The sequence below is a fragment of the Rhinatrema bivittatum genome, chromosome 14 (assembly GCF_901001135.1).
Source record: "Rhinatrema bivittatum chromosome 14, aRhiBiv1.1, whole genome shotgun sequence".
Classification (NCBI taxonomy): domain Eukaryota; kingdom Metazoa; phylum Chordata; class Amphibia; order Gymnophiona; family Rhinatrematidae; genus Rhinatrema; species Rhinatrema bivittatum.
In genome coordinates, this window is record NC_042628.1 from 7,944,223 (window position 1) to 7,965,950 (window position 21,728).

General features: G+C 45.9%; 1 protein-coding gene across 2 annotated transcripts; it reads right to left on the reverse strand.

Moving 5' to 3' along the window:
- Positions 1-10,102: 10,102 nt before the first annotated feature.
- Positions 10,103-21,287, reverse strand: TMEM11 (transmembrane protein 11). Of its 2 annotated transcripts, XM_029577129.1 has the most exons (3): positions 21,103-21,252; positions 20,280-20,436; positions 10,103-10,992 (listed from the first exon to the last, which is right to left on the reverse strand). In XM_029577129.1, the coding sequence occupies exons 2-3, from the start codon at positions 20,366-20,368 to the stop codon at positions 10,476-10,478; spliced, it is 606 nt and encodes a 201-aa protein (XP_029432989.1). In that variant the 5' UTR covers positions 20,369-20,436; positions 21,103-21,252; the 3' UTR covers positions 10,103-10,475. The 2 variants fall into 2 exon arrangements, with proteins under 2 accessions (XP_029432989.1, XP_029432990.1); XM_029577130.1 differs by lacking the exon at positions 20,280-20,436 and having other exon boundaries at positions 21,103-21,287.
- Between the last annotated feature and the right edge of the window lie 441 nt (positions 21,288-21,728).

Below are 21,728 nucleotides of genomic sequence, written 5' to 3' on the forward strand. Positions count from 1 at the left end.
GGATACTGTGACAGACAGCAGCTGTTGAAGGAACAGATAGAAGATGGGGACTTAACAGGGGCCAGCTGAATAACAGGCACACTACTCCAGCTAGGCCCTTCTTATAGAAATGGGTATGTGTGTGAGAATATTTTAGCATAGGGTGACAGCTTGCAAAAAGAGCAGCTCTCTGTGTCCAGCTCTATCAAGCAAGTTTAAGAACTCAGTGAACCACCATCCATTTTCACGGTAAGGTGTTTATAGAGTACTCAAAGGCAGCCTGAAAATATACAGAAATGTTGAGTTGCTCCTAAAAAAACACAAGGCATAACGACTACGCTAGTCTAACTGTTCATCTGCGCAGGCAGCTTGCATGCCAGCAAAGAATTTCTATGGCCAGAATGGGAGAAAGTATTTGGAAGGTGAATTTGCAGTAGATTCTTATAGCAAACCTGATCTTTAAAAGGAAAGTAGCTGCAGAGGTTGAGATTCAAGAGCAGGGTGTGTGCCCTTAACTTCATAGGTTACAAAATGGCTCATAAGGTTCTTAACGCTGGTGGCAGGCTGGATGCAAACATTCTTCTGGAAAATATGAGTTAGATAACATCAGTACATGTCCCTTTTTTTTTTTTGTGGTAAAGTTTGTTTTTAACATTGAAATCAGCCCAGTGTGCTGCCGCAAGCAAAAGAAGCAAACAATGTTAGGAATTATTAGGAAGGGAATGGTGAATAAAACAGAAAATGTCATAATGCCTCTGTATCGCTCCATGGTGAGAAAACACCTTAAGTACTGTGTACAATTCTGGTCACCGCCTCTCAAAAAAGAAGGTACACAGAAGGGCAACCAAAATGATAAAGGGGATGGAACCTCCCCCTGTGAGGAAAGGCTGAAGAGGTTAGGGCTATTCAGCTTGGAGAAGAGATGAGGGGGGGGGGGGGGGAGGGGAAATATGATAGAAGTCTATATAATCAGGAGAGGTAGAAAGAGTAGATGTGACTGTTATTTACTCTTTCAGATAATAGGACTAGGGGGCGCTCCATGAAGTTAGCAAGTAGCACACTTAAAACTAATTGGAGAAAATTCTTTTTCACTCAATGCACAATTAAACGCTGGCATTTGGAGGAGGTGATTAAAAAAGGTTTGGATACGTTCTTGGAGAAGAAGTCCATTAACTGCTATTAATCAAGTTGACTTAGGGAATAGCCACTGCTATTAATGCAGCAGTAGCATGGGCTCTACTTGGTGTGTTACTTGTGGCCTGGATTAGCTACTGTTTGAAACAGGAAGCTGGGCTTAATGGACCCTTGTCTGCTGCAGTGCAGCAAGTTCTTATGTTTTTGTTCAAGTTCCATGCATGTTGAGGTGGCTCAAATTTCACTTAAGCACCTACAGCTGACTTGCATAATTCCTCATTTTAGAAACATGAGTCCCTACTATGATAGTGAAAATTCACCCCAATGTGTCTATAAAATTTATGGCACTTTCTCAGGTTCGTAGCCATTGCATAATGCGTAAATGTGGAGAGGAGAAAAGGTGTAGCCAAAGTGGTTACTAGGAAAAAAAAAACAACCCACAAGCAACAGTAAGGTCCAGGAGCAGTTACAGTAAACAACAAAAAGATTCTAAGGCCCACTGGCAGCTGTAGAGAGGGGAAATCCTCGGCAATGGAGCAGGTTGCACTTTAGAAGCACCAGTAGCAGGGCCAAGAAGGAAGCTGCAGAGAGTGACAAGACTGGCTTTAAGGTCAGCTACCCTGATCCTAGCATTTATTTTGCAGGAACCATGTGGTTAGTTTGTGTGGTGTATACTGGCTCAGAGAAGTCACTGCTTTAGTCTTAGGCTGGGCCCAGAAATACTCACCTCCGTTTTAGCCACAAATCCAGGTCAAAAGCAGAATCTATCCTAATCAGAAAAATAGTCTTGCAAGGTTTCAGCTGAAAGAATTATGCGCACGCGAGGGTCAGTATTGCTGATAGCACATGGGCTGTGCTTGCAGTAGCCTTAGAGCATAGCTGCTTTCCCTTGCACAAGCATCGTAAAGAGACACGCTGAGCTACCGCTGCTTTTAGTGAGCCAAAGGGCTTAGCTATAACCTGGGAGCAGGTCAGCCCTCTACCTTTTTATTTAAAGTGACAACTCACAATCGCTTAAGTCATAGAAAAACTGTAAGCTAAGCCCACAGCAGTCGGCACACTCCTTATAAAGGGGGTGTCTTATCTTTTTGTTCTACTCCCATGAATAGGATACAGCAGCTGCAGGGTCATCACCATTTACCTTACATACTCCTTTCCTATATTTTTTTTTTTTTAGACATGACCAAGAGACCCTCAACTACAGTACAGTAACTACAAAAGGAAAAAACCCGTCCCCAGGGAAATGTCACATCAGAGAGAAACCCAAAATTGATCTTTCAGAACAGCTCACTGCAAGATTCGACCTAAATTAAGTCCTTCGTGTGTGCAACCAACATCCTAATTATCTTCTCTCATTGTGGCAACTTAAAGTTTTCTTGAAACCAGTGGCAGAGTAGAAGTTGCATCATAACAGTTCCTGTTTCACCTTCTCTAGCTCCAGCCATCTTCCTGTTTTGTTGGAAGTACTTCAGCAATCCATACTGTGAAACGCACACCCCTGTACTGTTTCTGGTATCTGTGCAGCTGCAGGCCAATGCAGTATCAACGGCCGTGAAACAGGCACTCATGATTGCACACAGATCCACTGCTCCTGGGCACCCAATTTTATATTAAAATTAGGTGCCACAGTAAAAAGGAGGCACTAGGGTAAACTGCGGCACTAGTGCCTCCTCAGCATCAGGTGAGGAAACAGATGCTCACTACAGGCATCCAAGTTTGTTTTTGGTTGAATGATTCTGCTTGCTGTGGTCCCTCTTTAATATCATAATACTAGTAGGAGGGATAAAGCAGGAATGTGGAATTTTTACAACGAGCCCTTGAGCACAGCAGGCCATTATGGCAGCCCTGGACTGGCCTAAAATTTGTCCTGTTGTAAGGACACACTGAACACATGAGCAATTTTTTTGCATTGCAGGGATTAACTAATAGTCTCGTCTCCATCTACTTCACAGGTGAGGAATGCTATGAGCCACGTGCTCGAGTGGATGCACTAACGCCCTTTTTGCATCTGGGGTTATGCACCTGCATTAAACTATGTGCTGGCCACCGTGCAGGGTATTGCATTGACCTGCTGGTGCATAGACTAGACAAAGCCAATGCTATATCGGCACGCTGTGTATATGCAAAACGTTCCTGGCAGAAGCAGGCCAGACTGCTGTAAGAGTTATTAGAAGAATAAGTTGTGCTGCAGAAAACCACCCCTGTAATTATAGCCTGGGGTACCTGAGTGGGCAAGATTCCCTACAGCACGAAGACCTTGCCATTCACCAGCATCAGCTACTGCCCCTGCTTTAGTGTTCTCCCCTAGCCCTTTCTGAGCAGCACTGGGCTGGACCAATAGTTATTCAAATAACCTTAAGAACCTCATTATTCCCAGTAACACTCTCCCTCAGCAGGCTCCAAAACACTTTCATATCCTCAAATACAGACAGATGTTTCACTTCTAGGAGTCCTGGGTTTTAGAAACAGGCCAAGCAAAGCAAAGGCTTGGTTAATGTGAAAAGGAGAATGAACTTCAGGAACTAACCAGGCCATAGTTATCTGGAAAATATTACATAAAATATGATAGGACAGAGCTTTCAACTCATGCTCCTGGCTAAGCTAATTAGAACCACCCCTAAATAGTTTTTGATCATGAAGATACTCATTTTAAAACGAATATTGCACCTTTGCAGGAGAAGTTTTAATGGATTAGAAGCAGGCAATTTAAGAGAGAGAGAGTAAATGAACTCATAGCTTCAAATGGGGAAAGAAGAGCATGCAACAACTATCCAAACTGGAAAAAGTGGACACAATACTTTGCAGAAATATAAAGTCTGCTCTGAAATCTCTCTCGGCAGGTGGCAAGCAAAGGCAACATCAAACCTCCAGTACTAGAAGAAAAAGCAACTCTAGGAGCCTCAGTAGTATTGACTCTTACACAAGGGTCAAACACCTTGGAGGTGAAACCTTTTTTTTATTGGACTGACAATGTTATTAGAATGCACAAGCCCGTTGCAGATCCCATTATAATGGTGGTGGGGTGGCAGTTTTCAAAGTTGTTAAGAGTCATTAACTAAAAGGGGGGATGTGCTTATAGAGGGGGCACTACCAACAGTTTACAGCGACAGGACAAGGGGCTTCATGTTATTCCTCTTCATCCAGGCCAGACCTATGGCTTATACTCAACTAACCAACATATGGAGACCGAAGGCAACAGGTTCTTGAGGAAGGCAGGGCCTGTCACAACTGATAATCTAATTTTTCTCTTGCAACAAGGAAAATCACTTTGGTGTAGGGCTTAACACACACCAAGTGCACCCCTAGCCCAACAAATGTGTTATCCAGATCTGGAAAGAGGAATCAGTTCTGCATTCCTGATCGAACATGAGACAAAAGCGATCCGCTCAATCCAAGAAGATAGGTCCTTGTCACAGCAGCCCCAGCAGATGAGCTAATCTGAGAGGCTGGTCTACCGCAAGAAAAATCATCCGCAAACCACGTACAGTGCAGCCACATCTGTGCCACTAGCACAACACTTCCTGGATGCTTCTCTATGCACTGCAATATGCAGCCTATTAACGGCCATGGAAGAAAGATGTACAGCAGAATTCCTGTCTGCCAGAAAAGAACCAGAGCATCTATCCCCTCAACTCAGATCTCTCACTGGCATCTGAGAAACTGTCACCTTGGCATTGCTCCGTTATGCCATTAGGTCCAGCTGGGGATTGCCCCAAAGGAATCGAATTAGGTCAAAGGCCTGAGCTGACATCTCCCATTCCTCCACAGCCAACTGTTGCCTGTTGAGATAGTCCACCTGCACATTGTCCACTCCGGCCGCATGCAATGCTGCTCTTCCCTCCAGATAAAAAGCTCCTGGGCCTCATGAGCCAGAGCACAGCTCTTTGTCCTGCCCAGGCAGTTGATATATGCCACCATTGTCCAAGAATACTCTCACCACTCACCCCCAGACCAGAGGAAGGAAAAACATTAATGCCCTGCTAACCACTCATTTCCAAAATGACCAGGCTGCTTCTGCAGGTGACCATCGACCTTGAGGCATCGCCCCTAACAGACCACCTCCCAACCACTGAAGCTGGCATCTGTGGTCACCACCACCTAAACCGGAGTTTCCAGGTCCACCCCTTTCTCCAAACTGTGGCAAGATAGCCACCACAAGAGACTGGATCTGGATGCTCTCTGCAGCAGTAAAGGCCTCTGATACTCCGACAACAGGTTCCAACAGAACACCACACCCAGCTGAAGAGGTCACATGTGGGCAGGGGCCCACAGCACCAAATCTAGAGTAAATGCCATAGAACCCACTACCTGTAAATCATCCCATGCCCTGGAATCTGGCAGAGACAGGAAACGCACTATTTGAGACTGGATCTGTGGCATCCTCTTTGGGGTAAGACTGCCAACCTGGGTATCGAAGCACGTGGCCAGATATTCCAATGACCGGGTCGGCACTAGATGACTCTAGGACAAGTTTATTACCGAGCCCAGTGACCGCAGCATGTCCATCAACTGGCGCATCACCTGACAACACTTGCCCATGGACTTCGCCCAGACAAACCAGTCATCCAGATAAGGGTGGACAGGAATCCCCTCTTCTCAGGGCCGCTGCCGCCACCACCACCACTTTTGTGAGTGTTCGTAGTGCTGTTGCTTGCCCAAAGGGAGGGCCCAAAATTGAAAATGCTGCCCCAGCACCAGAAACACAAAAACTTCTGATGTTCCTCCAGGATGGCTATATGCAGATAGGCTTCGTCAGATCCAAGGACGCCAGAAACTCTCCTCTCCAGACCGCTGTGATTACCGTATGCAGCATCTCCATCCAAAAACGTGGTACTTGCAGTGCATGTTGACTTTCTAGAGGTCCAGAATGGGCCAAAACATGCCCTACTTTGTGGGAACAATGAAATAAAGTTCCTTCCTCATCCTCTCTCCACTAGCGGAACCAGTACAATCACATCCAGCCTTTTTAAATGGTGCAATATATCCCGAACCGCCTCTCGTTTGGTTCAGGACACTCAGTAGGATACCATGAAGACCTCTCATTGGATGAGAAAATTCTAAGGCATCACCTACTCTTACCACCTCTAGAACCCACTGATCCAATGTGATCTTGGTCCTCTTCGTAGAACAGGGATGAGCTTCCTCCTACAGATTCCACCAAAGATTGTACCAGCCCAACTTAATTGTGAGGTCTTCCCTCCTCTGGTCCCCTAACCATAAATCATCCATGGAAATCCTGCAGGACCCCCGATAGGACTGCTGTCTTCCCAAGGTCTGCTTCTACCCAAATACTGTGGCACTCCTGCAAGACAGAAATCATCTCATATCCCAAAAGCAGGACCACAGCGGGCAGATCTTGACTTTATCTTCCAGCACTTATTCCCTTTGGACTTCAAGAAGCGTCATCATCTGCTCCAGGTCCTCTCCAAACAGCTTTACTTTGAAAGGAAGATTAACACAGCTGCAACTTACACCACACATTCGCCAACCAATTATGTAACCACAGAAGTCTCCTTACCACTACCACAGAAATCATAGCCCTGGTCAATGTCCAAACCAAGTCACACAAGGCATCGGCCACCCCAGCCTCCAACCAGGCTGCTTGGAGATCACCGAGCTGGGCTTGTTCTCCTGAACCTTCCGTACCCAACACAAAACAGGCCCCCTGCATCAGGCTACCACAGATTGCCACCTGGAGACTCAAGGCTGAAATGTCAAACTTCCTTTTCAACTAATTTCCAGCTTGTAATCTTAGACATTCTTTAGCACAGCAGACCCCACCACTGGAATAGTCTTCTTAGTGACCACTGAGACTGCATCCACCTTCGTCAGCTTCAAAAGCTCTATGGCCTCCTCAGTCAGCAGGTACAACTTTGACATTGCCCTACTGACCTTCAAAGCTGGCTTCCAGAGTATCCCACTCCTGGTTCACCAGCTTTTTCACCTTCTTGGGCAATGGAAAAGCCTTCAGCAGACTCCGTAGTCCATCCAGAACTAGGTCCATGCCAACATTATCTGAGTCCTCCTGGGTAACCTTGATTCCCAGCTCTTCCAAAACATGTGGAATGAGAGGTCTCAACCTTTCCTTCCGGAACAACCGGTCAACCCTCGAGGTCATCTCTTCCGTAACCGGTACCTCATCCAGGTCATCCACATCCTTACTCATCCCCAGGTTGCAGACCAGATCACCTGCTGTGATGTCCTCTCCTGTGTCTTCTCCTGGATTACCTCGTCATTTGCAGGATTGTCCAAGCCCTGCAAATCCTCATTATCTCTATTCCCCTTCGCAAGGGACGTGCCAGCCCCAGGTGACGAAGCAAGGACCCTGACCCCCCTCAGCAGGGCTACCTTGGGACATGGCGGCTTCCCCGCCTAGCCAAACAGGCCTTGTGGAGAAGCAGTACAAAGTCTGCTGGATAATCTTCCAGATAGTCATCTGGTTTCTTGTCTGGATCCCTTCCACACTCCAAATCCTCCCGACGACTGCATCATCAGGGAAAGCACAGGAGGGGATTCCCTGGATCCTGCAGACACTGCTGTCTGCCTGCCACATACCTCAGCAAAGACTACTGTGCTCTCAGGTCCCCCCGGAGCATCCACCATGGGCCCTGCCAAGGAAGTGACCCTCTGGCTCCCTGCAGCCTCCGCGGAGGTTCCCTTACCTCCTGAGGCACAAAGCACTGCAAAGCGCAGCCGCATTAAGCTAACAATATCGCGAGCCGCAAGCCTAACAGGCTCTGTCGCACTGAGAAGCCGGTGCCATCAGGCCTACCACATGGGCACACTCACATGCACCGTGCGCTGGAAACCCTCCTGCAATGGCCCTAGTCGCCACCTCCAATGAGCCCCAGATCCCCCCCCGTGTCATTTGGTACTCAAAACAAACTTCTCCATTCTATTGGCCACTTCCTTTGCCTTTTTAAAACATTTTTTTTTAAAGAAGCCACAGTACTAGAACAGAAAGCGGTACCCCAGACAAAAAAAGGTATACTTCCCTGCTATTGACCTTCAGCATGGAGAAGCCCTTAAAGGGACTGAAGGAGCCAGGTCCCGGGGATGGTGCAGGCAGAGCCAGTCCAGGGATTACCAACCCCCCGCTCGCCCGGCTCCACCTGAGGGATGGTCCACGGAGGAACTTAACACCTCAAGGAGTACTCCAAGCTGAATTTTTATTTATTTATTTATTTATTTGTTTTTAACTCTCACTCAAGACTGCAGGTTTGCACCTCTACCATCTGCTGGAGACAGAGAAAGATACTGGGGGACTGCAAGGGGCACTCTCAGATATGCAGCAGTGGCCTCAAAGCTTTCTGTTCTCTGCCTCCATCAGCTGGTGATGTAAAACCCACTTGTCTAGACTGATCTGGAGTACGAACAGGAGCTACCATCAAGAGGCTTATCTTCATTTGTTATAAGCCTGTCCCAATTCCTTTTCATGGAAACAAGGGTGCAGCTTGGGGGGCTCCTGCATCCTAGAGTTATCTGTGGACCCCTCTCTCTCAAAACCAAGGGTCTGCCTTTGTAAAGGAACCATCCAGTAGACTCTGGTCCATGGGGCAGATTCCTCTTAGGATATAGTCAAATATATAACTTACAATAAGAAATAACCCTAGTACTTTTGGTTAAGAAGAGTTGGCTTGTAAAATTTAGGATAAAAAAAACAAAAAACTCATAAAAAGGCACAGTCCAAAAATAATTGGTCAAAGTTCAGTAAATTGCACATTACTGGGGACTTACTTGATTTGCAGTTGGAAAGAACTGGCTCCAAGATAGCACCTGAAGGGCATCACATCACCTACCTTCTGCAGTAGTGGTCACAGAGAGCCCACTTGCAAGTTTACCCTTCCCTCAGAAAACAGGAGTGGGGGGTGATCAGGGCATAGGGCAGCACTGCTTCCCTCTCACTCTTCACAATCTGCTGCAGTCCTCCTCTCACCAGAAACCAGCAAAATGGTGAGCAGTCGAGATCACTACAGAAGGTAGCAGAGGTCAGAAGTGCTACAATGCACACTCAGTTTAAAGATGACCTCAATTACCCTCCTCAGTAGTCATGACCTGTCAGCACTACTGCTCAAAGTGCAAATATCTTGGCTAGGAAATGGAAAAAAAAAATAACCCTAGCCAAAAAACACATTAAATCAGAGAGACAGTGAGAAATATATGAACTGACCCAAAAAGTTGTGCAGCCAACTATAATGTGAAAACAAAACCCAGAACATTTTTCCCCATCCAGGTGTGTATCAAGTGCAATAATCTAATCAATCTGTTCTGTGATTACTAAATGAAGAAGGCACAAGGACAATCAACAAATGGAAAGCATCTCACTACTACATGGGAGACTATTAAAATGTGTTTACTGAGATGTGCCCTAATCGGATGAACATTTACACTACGCTCCTGAGTTCAAGAAAACAAGTGTACAATCAGTAATAACCAGATCACATTCACAAAAGATGTGCATCTTTCCCACAATTTTGGATAGTTTCAGGGCTTAGTCCACACAGAAGGAAAGAAAAAAAAAAAAAGAAGATCACGCAGAGGGTCTTACACAGACCAGAAATCCAGACTGGTCTCCTTATAGAGTTCCCATGCATAAGGCACCCTACAAGGCCTGACATTTCCTCCAGATCAAACGAAAGGCGAAAGAGGTCCCATAAAGGCAAGAATCAGACGAGCAGATCTCATCAGTAAGCGCACTAATCAGTCCTTCAGATCGACTGAATTGATATTGGACTTAGGAAACTGCACAACTATGAACCTTCCATTGTTATGTTCCATCAAGAGACCTAAACTGTGTAACTCCCAGCCCCTATGACTCCCCATACTAGAAAAAGACATGCTACTCAATGAAGGTTGGGCTATTCTATTTAAATCCCAAGGAGAAGGAAGATTTATAGGTCAAGGGATGTGCCTGGCCTTCACAGATTCTCTAAAGAACAGTACCACAAAAGAAGGTACATTAAAAAGAAAAAAAAAAAAGGCAAGAATATTTTGAGATTTCCTCATTGTTTAATGGTCATGATGACTTCTGGCTGGTTTTGTATAATACAATGAATAATATAGTTATAATGTTTAAAAAAAAAAATAGTTTCAGAACACCCTTTATCCTGTGCCAACATTCCACTTTTCAATAAAACTTCCACCATCTAATACAGGTCTCCGGTCACTGTAGAGCCAGAACTCGTGTATGAAGAACTGAAAAAGCTCGGTGCAGCAGTAACATGGATTTTTAAAATACCCAATATATCTTAACCAAATGCTGTCCCACTCTCCGCTGCTTTTCAAAGGAACAATAAGTGTTACTGTTGCAACCATAATACACACGTCCTTTAGTTTGTTTTTTTCTTTGCCTCCTACTGAAATCATACAGCATAAAGTTCGTAAATCTTCTTCGCACAGTACACCAGGGCAGCGAGCGCTATTGTGTTATGCAGTCTCTTTCTGTGAACGTCATCCTTTCTCACTAGCACCACGGGCGTGGAAGAAGTGAGCGTGTGCAGGGGCAGACGGGAAAGTTTGTGGGCGTCATACTCCACTTGGTACTTGCAGCAGGGGTCAAACTGCCAGGATATCCCATAGAGGGCAGAGCAGGCCACGCTCAGCATGCCGGCGGGCAAGGAGACATAGGGAGAATACTCCGATGCAAGAGCCAATGGGGTGAAGAGACAGGCGGTGCCGGACAGGACAGCGGTCTTATGGAGGCAGTTCCCTACAGTGATCCAGCGGGCAGTCTCATCACCAATGCGGGTGGGCTCGATAATTATATATTTGTACTGTGCTTCCAGGGCCTGCTCTAGCTCATATTCAAACTGGTCCTGCGCGTTCTCACCGTTGTAGATCTCATGTACAATGTAGCACTCCGTGGAGGACAAGGCCACCCTACAAAATGGAAAGAGAGAGAGAGAGTCAATTGTGTTCACCATAGTATTACCTCCCCTTATTCCTGTTAAGGTTTTACAGCTGATGACCTTCAGCAAACTAAATCTCAATGACAATCTCTAGGCCTTCTTTAGCCTGGCAAAGACATTATTTGAAAACCAAAAAGGAAGATTGCCACAATTCCAATTTTGTCTGTAGTACTTATTGTAGAGTACTGAAGCAGCATTCAGTCCAGTGGATATAATCACACAATATCCCATTATGACCGAAGGTACAAAACACAAAAAGAGGGAATCTAGCCTGAAGTTGCCAGATACCATTTAACGGCAAAAAATATCCCCCCTAAAAATAAAACTGGGTCTGACAGAAAAAATGAAACAAAAAACCCACAATACTGGCAGAATACCAAACATGCCTGTGAAGTGACAAAAGATCCCTTCTGTGGTTGTATTAGTGATGCAGAAGCTTGACCAATGTAGTTACGTTCAGAGCAAGAAACAAAAGGGGCTCACAAGCCGCCTTCTCCTTTCTGAACAGAGCATGAGCCTGTTGCATACGACTGCTTTACGACTTTCTGGTCATATCTGCTCAGTTTCCAGATTCCAATCTAATTTGTGTTGCTATCTCAGGATCATTCCTGGACGGACATCAAGACGTGTCGTCCCACAGAATGTCATCTCTACAAATGACCAACTAAATCAATGGGTGCTACATGCAATAAATCTTATTGTGAAGATATTAACTGTTCCTATTGGTTTGATGACAGCGACGGTAAATATTCGTTAACAGCCCAAACTTCACTGGGCTCTAACAGTTCCTCTCGGGATCATGTTTCTAGAGGTGGTTCTTTTATCTTAAAATTCTCCTTTTACTAAGACGACAGACTTGTTTTGAAACTCTCTCTACTTTGAGTTGTCTCATAAACAGGTTACACACTTAGGGATCTTAGTTTTCAGTTTTTATTTTATTTTTCTAGAAATTCCAGTGTTTGTTGCAATAAGAACAAAAATGATATGAATGCCATCAAGAAAACAAACTTTAAGATCCTTCATATTTGCACTTCAAAGCGATTCAAACAGGGCCTTACACAACTCTTGAGAACCAAGTTAAGGCTTACTGGAAAATGCACATCTGGGTGTGACATTATGGCTACCCCCTGAATCATACCTCTAAGACAGCCCAAAGCTGCCACCTGGACTCTGAGGGAACTGAAGGCCAACTGTTCCTATTGGTTTGATGACAGCTAGGGTAAATAAAGTACCAGTATTCGTTAACAGCCCAAACTTCACCAACCCCCATTGCAAAAAGGTCAAAATTTGCGCTACGGATACTTTGAGTAGGATCAACTCCCTGTTCTGTGCACCAGGAGTCAAAGACTCTCCACAGTCTGACACGTCAAGGATGCTGAAGTCTTTCTAGCCTGTAACATAGTGGAAATGACATCCTCAGGATATCTTTTACCTCTCAGACACTTCCTCTCAAAAGCCAAGCCACAAGACAGAAGCAATCCGCTTAATCTGAAAATATGGGGCCTTGATGCAGAAGGTTTGGAAGATGAGCAAGACGCAGTGGACCGTCCACTGCAAGATTGATCAAATCCGCAAACCAGAGCTGCCAAGGCCACTCCAGCACCACTAGAATCACCTCTCCCGGATGAATCTCTATTCACCGTGACACAGCCTACTAACGGCCATGGTGGGAACACATACAGGAGAATCCCTTGTGGCCAAGGGAGTACCAGGGCACTGATTCCTTCCACTCCGCGTTCCTCCTGTGACCGAAGAAGCACTGGGTCTTGGCATTTTCCTTGAATCACCATCGAGTCAAAGCAGGGAGTACCCCATTTGCAAGAGATAAACCACATCGCCTCTTCCAACAACTCCCACTCCCCGGGATCTAGCTACCGTTGACTGAGGAAATCAGCCTGAACGTTGTCTATCCCAGCTATGTGAGAAGCTGCCAACAACTTCAGATTCTGTTCTGCCCAGCGAACTAGCTCTTGGGCCTCTAGAGTCCCAGCTCGACTCTTGGTTCCATCTTGACTGTTGATGTAAGCCACCGTTGTCGCATTGTCCAATAAAATCCTTACTGGCTGTCCTCGTACCTGAGACAGAAAGGCTTGCAACGTGAGGCGAACTGCTCTCGTCTCCAAATGATTGATGGGCCAGGATGCTTACGCTGGCAACCACCGGCCCTGCGCTGACTGCGCCTGACACACAGCTCTCCAGCTGGAGAGACTGGCATTGGTTGTAACCACTATCCAGTTTGGAACCTGCTCAAGTGGTCATGATCAAGCCACCATGAGAGAGAGAATCTGGCTACTTCCAAAAGAGGCAATGGTAAATGAAACTGTTCCGACAATGGGTCCCAACGGGAAAGTAATACGCCTTTCAGCAGTCTCATATGAGCAAAGGCCCAAGGAACAAAATCCTACGTGGAAACCATGGAATCAAGTACCTGCAGGTAATCCCAGACTATGGGAACAGCCACCTCCAACAAGTTGCAAACCTGACTCTGCAGCCTGTCTATCTGCTCTTTAGTGAGAAACACTCTCCCAAGAACTCCAACACCTGAGAAGGGTTCAACTGGCTCTTTGACAGATTCACAACCCAACCCAGAGATCTTAAACGCTGCAGCACCACTGTCTGACTGCAAAGGGTCTCTGAGTTTGTTCAAATAAGCCAATTATCAAGATAAGGGTGAACCAGGATACCTTCCTTCTTGAGAGGTGCCACCACCACGACCATCACCTTGGTGAAGGCTCAAGGCCGTTGCCAGACTGAAGGGCTGAGCGCAAAACTGAAAATGTGTCCAGAGAACCATGAAACAGAGAAATCTTTGATGATCCAGCTGGATTTCTGTGTGTAAGTAAGCCTCTGTCAAATCCAGAGAAGCCTAAAACTCTCCTTTGCGCACGGCGGCAATCACTGAATGTAGGGTCTCCATATGAAAATGAGGACACAGAGAGCTGTGTTCACCTTCTTCAGATCCAAGATCAGGCGGAAGGCCCCCTTCTAGTTTTGGGACCACAAAATAAATGGAGAACCTTCCCGTTCCCCAGTCCTCCATGGAGATGCATATGATGGCTCCCAGCATCTGTAAACAGTCAACCACCCATCAAACAGTGAGCCATCTATTGTTTGCTCACAAAGGCGCAGGGAGACATCATAAACACGTTCTTTAGCAGGCGAGCAAATTTTAAAGCGTAACGGTGCCTTATCACACTGAGGACCCACTGATAATTCATAATTTTAGCCCACTCCTCGTAGAAAAAAAAAAGTCAGCCGACCCCCCATATGGCAGGACCAAGGAGTAGACCAGACTCAGATCCTGACGCCCCCTGGCCGGAACCATCCCTGTTTAGCTTTCAACCTTGAAAGGACCGGCCCCAAAACTGCCACTGACTCTGGGATCCTGATGTAGCCCAATTCTGCCGAAAACGTCGATTCATCTGGAAGCGAGACCATGAGAAATAGGTACCTTTGCTGCCCTTTGGTTTCTCCTCTGGCAGCTTATGCTTCTTATTCTCACCCAGATGCTTCACCAGCTCCTCTAAGTCCTCTCCGAACAACAGCTTTCCCTTGAAGGGTAATGCTCCTAACTGGGACTTAGACTACATGTCTGCCAACCAGTTACACAACCAAAGGAGCTACCTGGCCAAGACCACAGACATCGTAGTCCTGGAGGCTTCCAGCCACTTGGCCTCTGACGCAGGACATAGCTTTATCAGACTGTAACCGCTGAACCCAGCGTAAACCAGCCCGAATACCTACAGCAGACTCCTCAAATATCTTTTTGAGATGGACCTTTAACTTCCTGTCCTGCTATGCTTAAGGATATGCAGGACAAGCCACAGGAATACCTTCGGCATCCACAACAAACTGAAGTGTCCTCCGGCAACGGATACAACTTATCCGTAGCTCTGCCAACCTTCAGACCAGTATGCGGAGTTTCCCAGTTCGAGGGGACCAGCTTATGAAACAGGAAAGACTTCTTTGGACTTCTTAAAGCTCTCCATGACTGGGTCCACCTCCTCATGGTCAGATTCCTCACTCAGTTCCTTAATCCCCAGTTCTTTCAGGACATACAGAATCAGGGGTCACAACTCTTCTCAATGGAAAAGGCAAACCACCTTAGGATCGTCCCCCTCCATGACTGGGGCTTGGCTCCGCTCATCTGGATCTTGAAGGTCCAGGGACGAGCCCATGTTTGGAAGATCCACTACCAGAGACTCTTCAACATCCAACCCTTCCGAGGTCTCGTCCTGATCCACTGTCAGCACAGCTTGACTTAGGACTCACCGAACCCTGGTCAACTTATCTGCCTGTGTCCATTTGGACCGCTTGGCCTGACGCAGTTCCTTGAGCCTGGAAAGGCAGCGTCCCACAGCCCTCCCAGCGAGATAGATCCTCTGCAGAAGCAGCACAAGATCTGGAGGAAAAGCTGCTAAATCCTCAGTATCTGGTCCTAAAAGGTCCTCCACCTCCCCAGAGAGGTTCCTGGGACCCCTGGGCCTATGTGGGTCTTTCATTGACCGGGGAGAGTGGTGGAGGAAGAGCTCCCGCACCTCCCATTCTCCCAGCTGCTGACTGAAAAGAAGCCAAAACTGCTGTCATTCCCTTGGAAACCAGGAAGGGGTCTCCAGCTAATCGGCCTTCCCGATGCTCTTTGCTGCAGCACGGTGCCTGTCCACTGCTCCCGCAGCCATTTCCACGCTGCCCTCTCCCCTGGAGAGGCAGCAGGAACAAAGGCTTCTGCCCGAGGCGCATGCCACCTCACAAGCCGCACATCGGCTGCCACGCAGCATGGCCTCCGTTGGATTTATCATGCAGGAAACACAATGTCGCTGGGAAAATGTCCAATAGAAACACAGACCACCCAGACTGCCCCGCTGCACTGATTAAAAAAAAAAAAAAAAAGTTCCTTTAGGTTTGTTGCTATTTTGAAAAACCTTAAGGCAAAGAATAACGCACACTTTCCTGAAGATGAGCAGCAGGTTCCAGGCGTCCTCGGGGGGGGGGGGGGGGGGGGGGGGGGGAGGAGACTGGCATCCATTTCCCCCCCCCCCCAACCTTGGCGAACAAAAGAACAGACACACAAAAAGGGTTACCAAACCCCTGCTCATCCACCTCCCAATCAGAAGGGGTGGCCCCACCAGGACCTGCCAACCTTATGGGAGGAACTCCAGACAACAGAAATCTAACCTTAAATCCTTTTTTTTTTTAAACTAAGTCCAAGACTGCAGGTTTTACACCGCCATCTGCTGGAGACAGAGGAATACTGAGGGTCTGCAGGTGGCCCACCAGGTTAACTTTCTCTGTCTCCATCTGCTGGAAAGGAGGCAAAAACCAGGAGTCTGGACAGATCTGGGTACGTACAGGGAACTTTTGGGGTTTTTTTTTGACCCAGCAGTTTTCTCCTCCTTTGGGCATCCGGTCCAATTGATACTGGAGCAGGGTTAAGCCTTCATTTGCAACAGTCTGGGGATTTTTACCCTCTTCCCTCCAGCAACCTACCCAGTCCTCTGTCAGTGCTTCTCCCTGACCCTTCTCTCCCCCAGAGACTGTGAATGCAGCCTGTGCAGCAACTTCAGCTGACCTAGAAGTAGAAGCAGGGACCCTGCACATGCTGCCAATGATCCAGTCCTTATTTTCCTTTTTACCTTTAGCAGGCGTTCAAGAAAGTCTGAAACAGATGGTATTTCTAAAACAGGGAAACACACTCATTCTGTGCACAGGTTATCTGCCAAATGCTACTGCACATAAAGTATTCAGAGAGAGAAATACTTACATTCATTAGCTATCTGCTAACAACCCTGGAAAATACTGTTAACTGATCTGTGTAAATCCACATCCTGGAGAAAAAATTCATCCCATCTCTCACTGAAGAGGTAAGTAGAGTATAATCTGTACCCGGAAAAGTAATCCAGTTTACTTTCCTGTGGGTCACTGAGATATTGGCCCATATCCAAAAAAATGCCAGATGTCCTTTTAGGGGAAGGAACATGATCAAACTGTGCCAGCATGTTCCAACAATCCACATTTAGGAAAAGACGATTTAATGGATGACTGATGGCACTGTCAGTCAATCTGCCACCTCCTCTTGAACACATAAGGAAGCCCTGGCAACTACTCAGCATGTGTAGAAAAATCACATCAGCTTATGCTTAATAAGGGGGGAGGAAGCTCAAGAAGGGAAAGTGTTAACAAAACAGGGTCCACTCATTACTTGGATGAAAACCTTTTGCTGTAGAGAATCACACAGCGTAGGACACTGACTGAACCCATGACAGTCAGTACTGCTTTTAGTGAGCAAGACACAGAGTAGACCATAAACACAATTCCCTCTCATTATATTCGCACATGGAAGACCTCAGCTGCCATTTCTGTAACTCTTAAACTCACTTGTATACAGTATTATACAACTGATTTCTAACTTACAAGCTCTACGCAAATGGATAATCCATCCAAAGTCTGCATTAAACAGGGATGCTAAAGACACAACAAATCCAGGGTTATCGACTTCTGCTCTTCCTTACTGTTCAATGGAAATCTTTGTGAGCTGAAGTATTTGCTGAAAAACTACAGTTCATAGACTTTTACTAGCAGATCTGTATGTTTGGAAGGGGAAATCTGATAAATGAAATGCCAGCAAGATTTCTGTACCAATGATAGAATGTATAAAGCACAATGCACTTCATTTCCACACGAGGAAACTTGTTAAAAATTCAGGAGAGGTGTCAGACAACCCAACCTGTGGACAGAGCTCTGCTTATGAGCAGTACTTCTCCACAGAATTGTGCTCAAATGTTAATGCAAGTAGCTTGGCATATGACCATCTCCCTATTTAGAAACATATACTGCTGGCAGATAAGGCCTAGAAGGCCCCATCTAGTTTGCAATACCATAGACCCCATCCAATCTCTGGCCCTCCCTTCACTTCTTTGCAACAAAGGACTCTTTGTGCTTCTTTCATATTTTCATGATTCTGTTAGTGTTTTTCTCCCCACCACCCTTTCTGAAGAATTATTTCTTAAGGTTACTCCTCAGTCTATCCCCCACCTGAGCCTCATACTGTGACCTCTTCTAGAACTTCCCCTTCCACTGGGGAAAAAGAATTTCTTGCTTCCTGTGCATTTTTACCTTCGACATTTTAATTTCTCTCTCTCCTACTCCTCCCTCTAAGGTATACATATTTAGGTCGATAAATCATTTCTCGGAATGAATGATGCAGATTCTGTACCATTTGAAACAGAACTAACATTGTGTTTTATATTTTGTATTTCCACAAAGTTATACAAAACTAAAATGGTTAGTCATGTTTGTTCCTTTTGAAAAACTTGACATTTTGTCTAGCCCTCATCAACATTTTCATCTAAATCCAGTTTCTCAAGGTTATCCTCTGATTCACTCTAACTGCACGCAGCATGACTTTCCTCCATGTCCCAACTAGTCGAGTTATGAGCTAGCCTGATACTAGCTATACATAAAATGCTCAATCGTTTTTCCTTCCTAAACCTTCTGGACAAGTCTGGCTGTAATGCCCAAGTCTTTAAATTCAGCAGCCTGACAGAGAAGTTTCTTTCAGGCTCTACTCCGGAGAACAGAATCCAATGATAAAGCTATAATTCACAGCCACCACCTGTCCTCTATATAGCCACAAATTATCCAAACAAGGTATTTCAGTGAAGGATCGATTTATCTCCTTTTTCAACTGAACTATGCACAAGTCACAGCTTCTAAAGAATTTTCTGCAGACGTAAGAGTCTTGCAACAGATGTGTTCTAAATATTTCATTAAAAATAGCATGCAAATTTTGAACAATCGTTCTAAATTATGAGTTAAGAATCTGTAAAAGGGAGCTAGTGCCCTGGTATGAAACCAGAGTGGTGAATTTTTATGTTTTTATTTTTAATTAAAAGATGTAGGCACCAGCCAAAAAGGTTGTTTTTTTTTAGGAACCAGGAAAATGTGCTCTATTTTTTCCTCTTCCTCCTTATTCTCTCTCCAGTGACACTTGTCTTTCCTCCTTGCCTACTTTCAGGCATTCTCCCCCACTTCCCCATCTTCTTGCTCTCATTCCAGGTACTCCTTTGCTGCTCTGCAAGCAGCAGTTCTCTTGAAGCGTCCTCATGCCAACCCTAACCACCACCAAGACACTCACTCTATGGCCTGGGCCCTGCTGGCTTCTTTTCCATCAAGCACCAGGTCTTGAATTTTAGGTATTCGGGATTTTGCCAGCCCTGACTTCTCACTCCTTACCGACGAACCTACGGCTTGAAACATATCCATCCAAATTCAGAGCTAATTTAAAGACCTGGCTTTTCAAACAGGCATACCCTCAATACTCCCAGCCCTCTACATCTCTCTCTATTCGTCAAACCAGCACTTAGCCAAATCCCTGTACATAGTCCTGCTATACCTATATTAATAACCAAAATTGTTATTTAAGTAGTTGATGTTTACAGAATAATGCTTACATTTCTTTGCTAAGCTCTCTCTTCCTATGTAATCCCTCCCCCTATACCTGTTCATTGTACTTTCCACCTGTTATACTGTAAACCGATATAATGTCACCTCGAATATCGGTATAGAAAAGTTTTAAATAAATATATCAGCCAATGAATTATCTTTGACAATCATTATGTTAACCAATAACAGTAATTTGTTAATAGAATTTTCTAACTGCCATGGCAGTTAAACAGGAGGGACAGCATCAAGAACTTGTGTTAGTCACTGATAAGGCCATTGCTCGACTTGGTGATCATGCACATGCTAAATACTATTATAGTGGCCAATTTTGAGCATGAAAAAATGTGCCCCATTATAAGAAGTAAAGAAATAAATAAAAGTAAATATTGTGTAACTGGATCATTAGCATGCACTGAGCACTGACAACTGGCTATTTTGGCAAAATATTTTAAACTAAGGGTGATGTATAGACTACTGAAGAAAAGGATGGGCAGTAGCAATTTAAAGATGCCATTAGATATAGACTAAAACTTAATGACAAACTGCAGAGACAACAAAAGACGCTGGTGGCATCTACAGATTTGAGGCATAAGCTTTAGAGGACAAAGTCTACTTCATGACTACACTTTATACATCTGCAGAAGTGAACTCTTGTCCTCAACAGCATATGCCTCAATAAATCTTTTAGTCCATAAATGTGCCACCAACCTATGCGCTGTTTTTGCTACTGCAAACGAACATAGCTACCCCCTCTGAAACTGCAGAGAAGCAAGTGTTCTTTTTAAGACATGTTAAAAATCTGAACTGAAAGAGCACCTGCAAGCAAAATTCTTATGTACAAAGCTAACACTCCACAACTCTTCCAGAAATCTGCATGTTGTAAGTGCATCTTGTTCTCTGCCCATGTGGTAAGCTGTTGCTTCAATGATGGAAGCTTAAGACTTTTTAAGTTCTTCAGAGCTGCAGGAACTGCCTAAACCAAACAAATTCAATAAAAAAAAAAACAAAAAACAAGAAAGAAAAAAAAAACAAGTTTCACAGTCAGGCAAACTAGCTCTTCAGCGCATACACTAAAACCCTTCATCTTCCAAAGTCACAGAAAACATGTTTCAGCAACACAGTGAACACATCCCAGATCCTCAAGTGGACGAGAGAAATTTCAAAAGACGCTTGCTGGAGCATTTCTTGCACGTCTAGCTCTGTGCAGAATGCCACACCCATCAGCCCTGAGCCCGGTGGCAGGGGCCAGAGCACCTCGGGTCACCCTCGGGCTCCTTTCTGCCCAGGCCCCACTGCCGGGTCTCGCCCCTCACCGCTGCCCGTGTCCTCTGCTGGGGTCAGCCAATCCTTCCTGGGCCAGGCCCCGCCGCCCGCCTGTGCTCGGCTCAGCCTCCAGCCTTCCCGGGGGTAGGAAGGTGGGGGCGCCTGGAACTAGGCCGAGTTTTCCCGCCCACAGGCGCAGACGGACTCCTCGCTGCCAGCTTTCCTCCCCCTCCCCCCATCACCCCCGGGTCCACGGAAAGGGCAGCGCGGAGCCAGACTCGCCCTCCGTCCGGCTCTGAAACCCCGGGGGGCACCTTTCTGCCCGCTTCCCCCACCCGCGAGGCCGCTGCATCGAGCGGGCAGGCCGCACACTAACCTCTCTCTGCTGCTAAGGCCAGCGCGTCTCCTTCCCCAAGCGGCCATCTTGGAGCCTCCGCTCGCTAATTTCTCCCTGGAGTCGGTCTTCTGACCAGGGTTTAACGGGAAATGTAGTGCGCCGGAAGACTACGGTCGCCAAGGAGACTGGCGGGTCATCTAGCGCGAACTACCAATCCCATCAGCTCTCTCCGCTTCCGGTGCTTCCTCGCGAGCTTTATGGGAAATGTGGTGTATACGCGTGTTAGTGGGGATCTTCACATTGACCATTTTATTTTTACCTCGTTTTCATAACTGAGGCAATGATTTTATTTTGGCCAAATGGAGTTGAACTTTTGTTTCAACAGAAATAAAGATCAACAAATAGTTTCAACTCAAAGCTGTCCGGGGGTCCTGGTTTTTGTTTTTTTTAAGCAAGAACAGAATGCCCAGTTGTCTCGTCAGGCTGATCGCTTTTTATTTATGTTCTGCTTTTTGGCACTTCATAATGGACTACATTCAGGGATTTCCCTGTCACCAATCTAAGCTTATACCTGAGGCACTGGAAGATAAAGTGACTTGGTCACGAGGCACAGCAGTGGGATTTGAATACTGGGTTCCCTGGTTCATAGCCTGCTGCTCTAAACA

Bases quoted from the DNA above. Each gene is read 5' to 3' on its own strand.
- TMEM11 (XM_029577129.1), bottom strand. From the start codon at position 20,368: ATGGGCAGAGAACAAGATGCACTTACAACATGCAGATTTCTGGAAGAG. The intron at 10,993-20,279 runs GTGCTCTTTCAG...TCCATTTTGTAG, and splicing joins CATAAGAATTTTGCTTGCAG to GGTGGCCTTGTCCTCCACGG.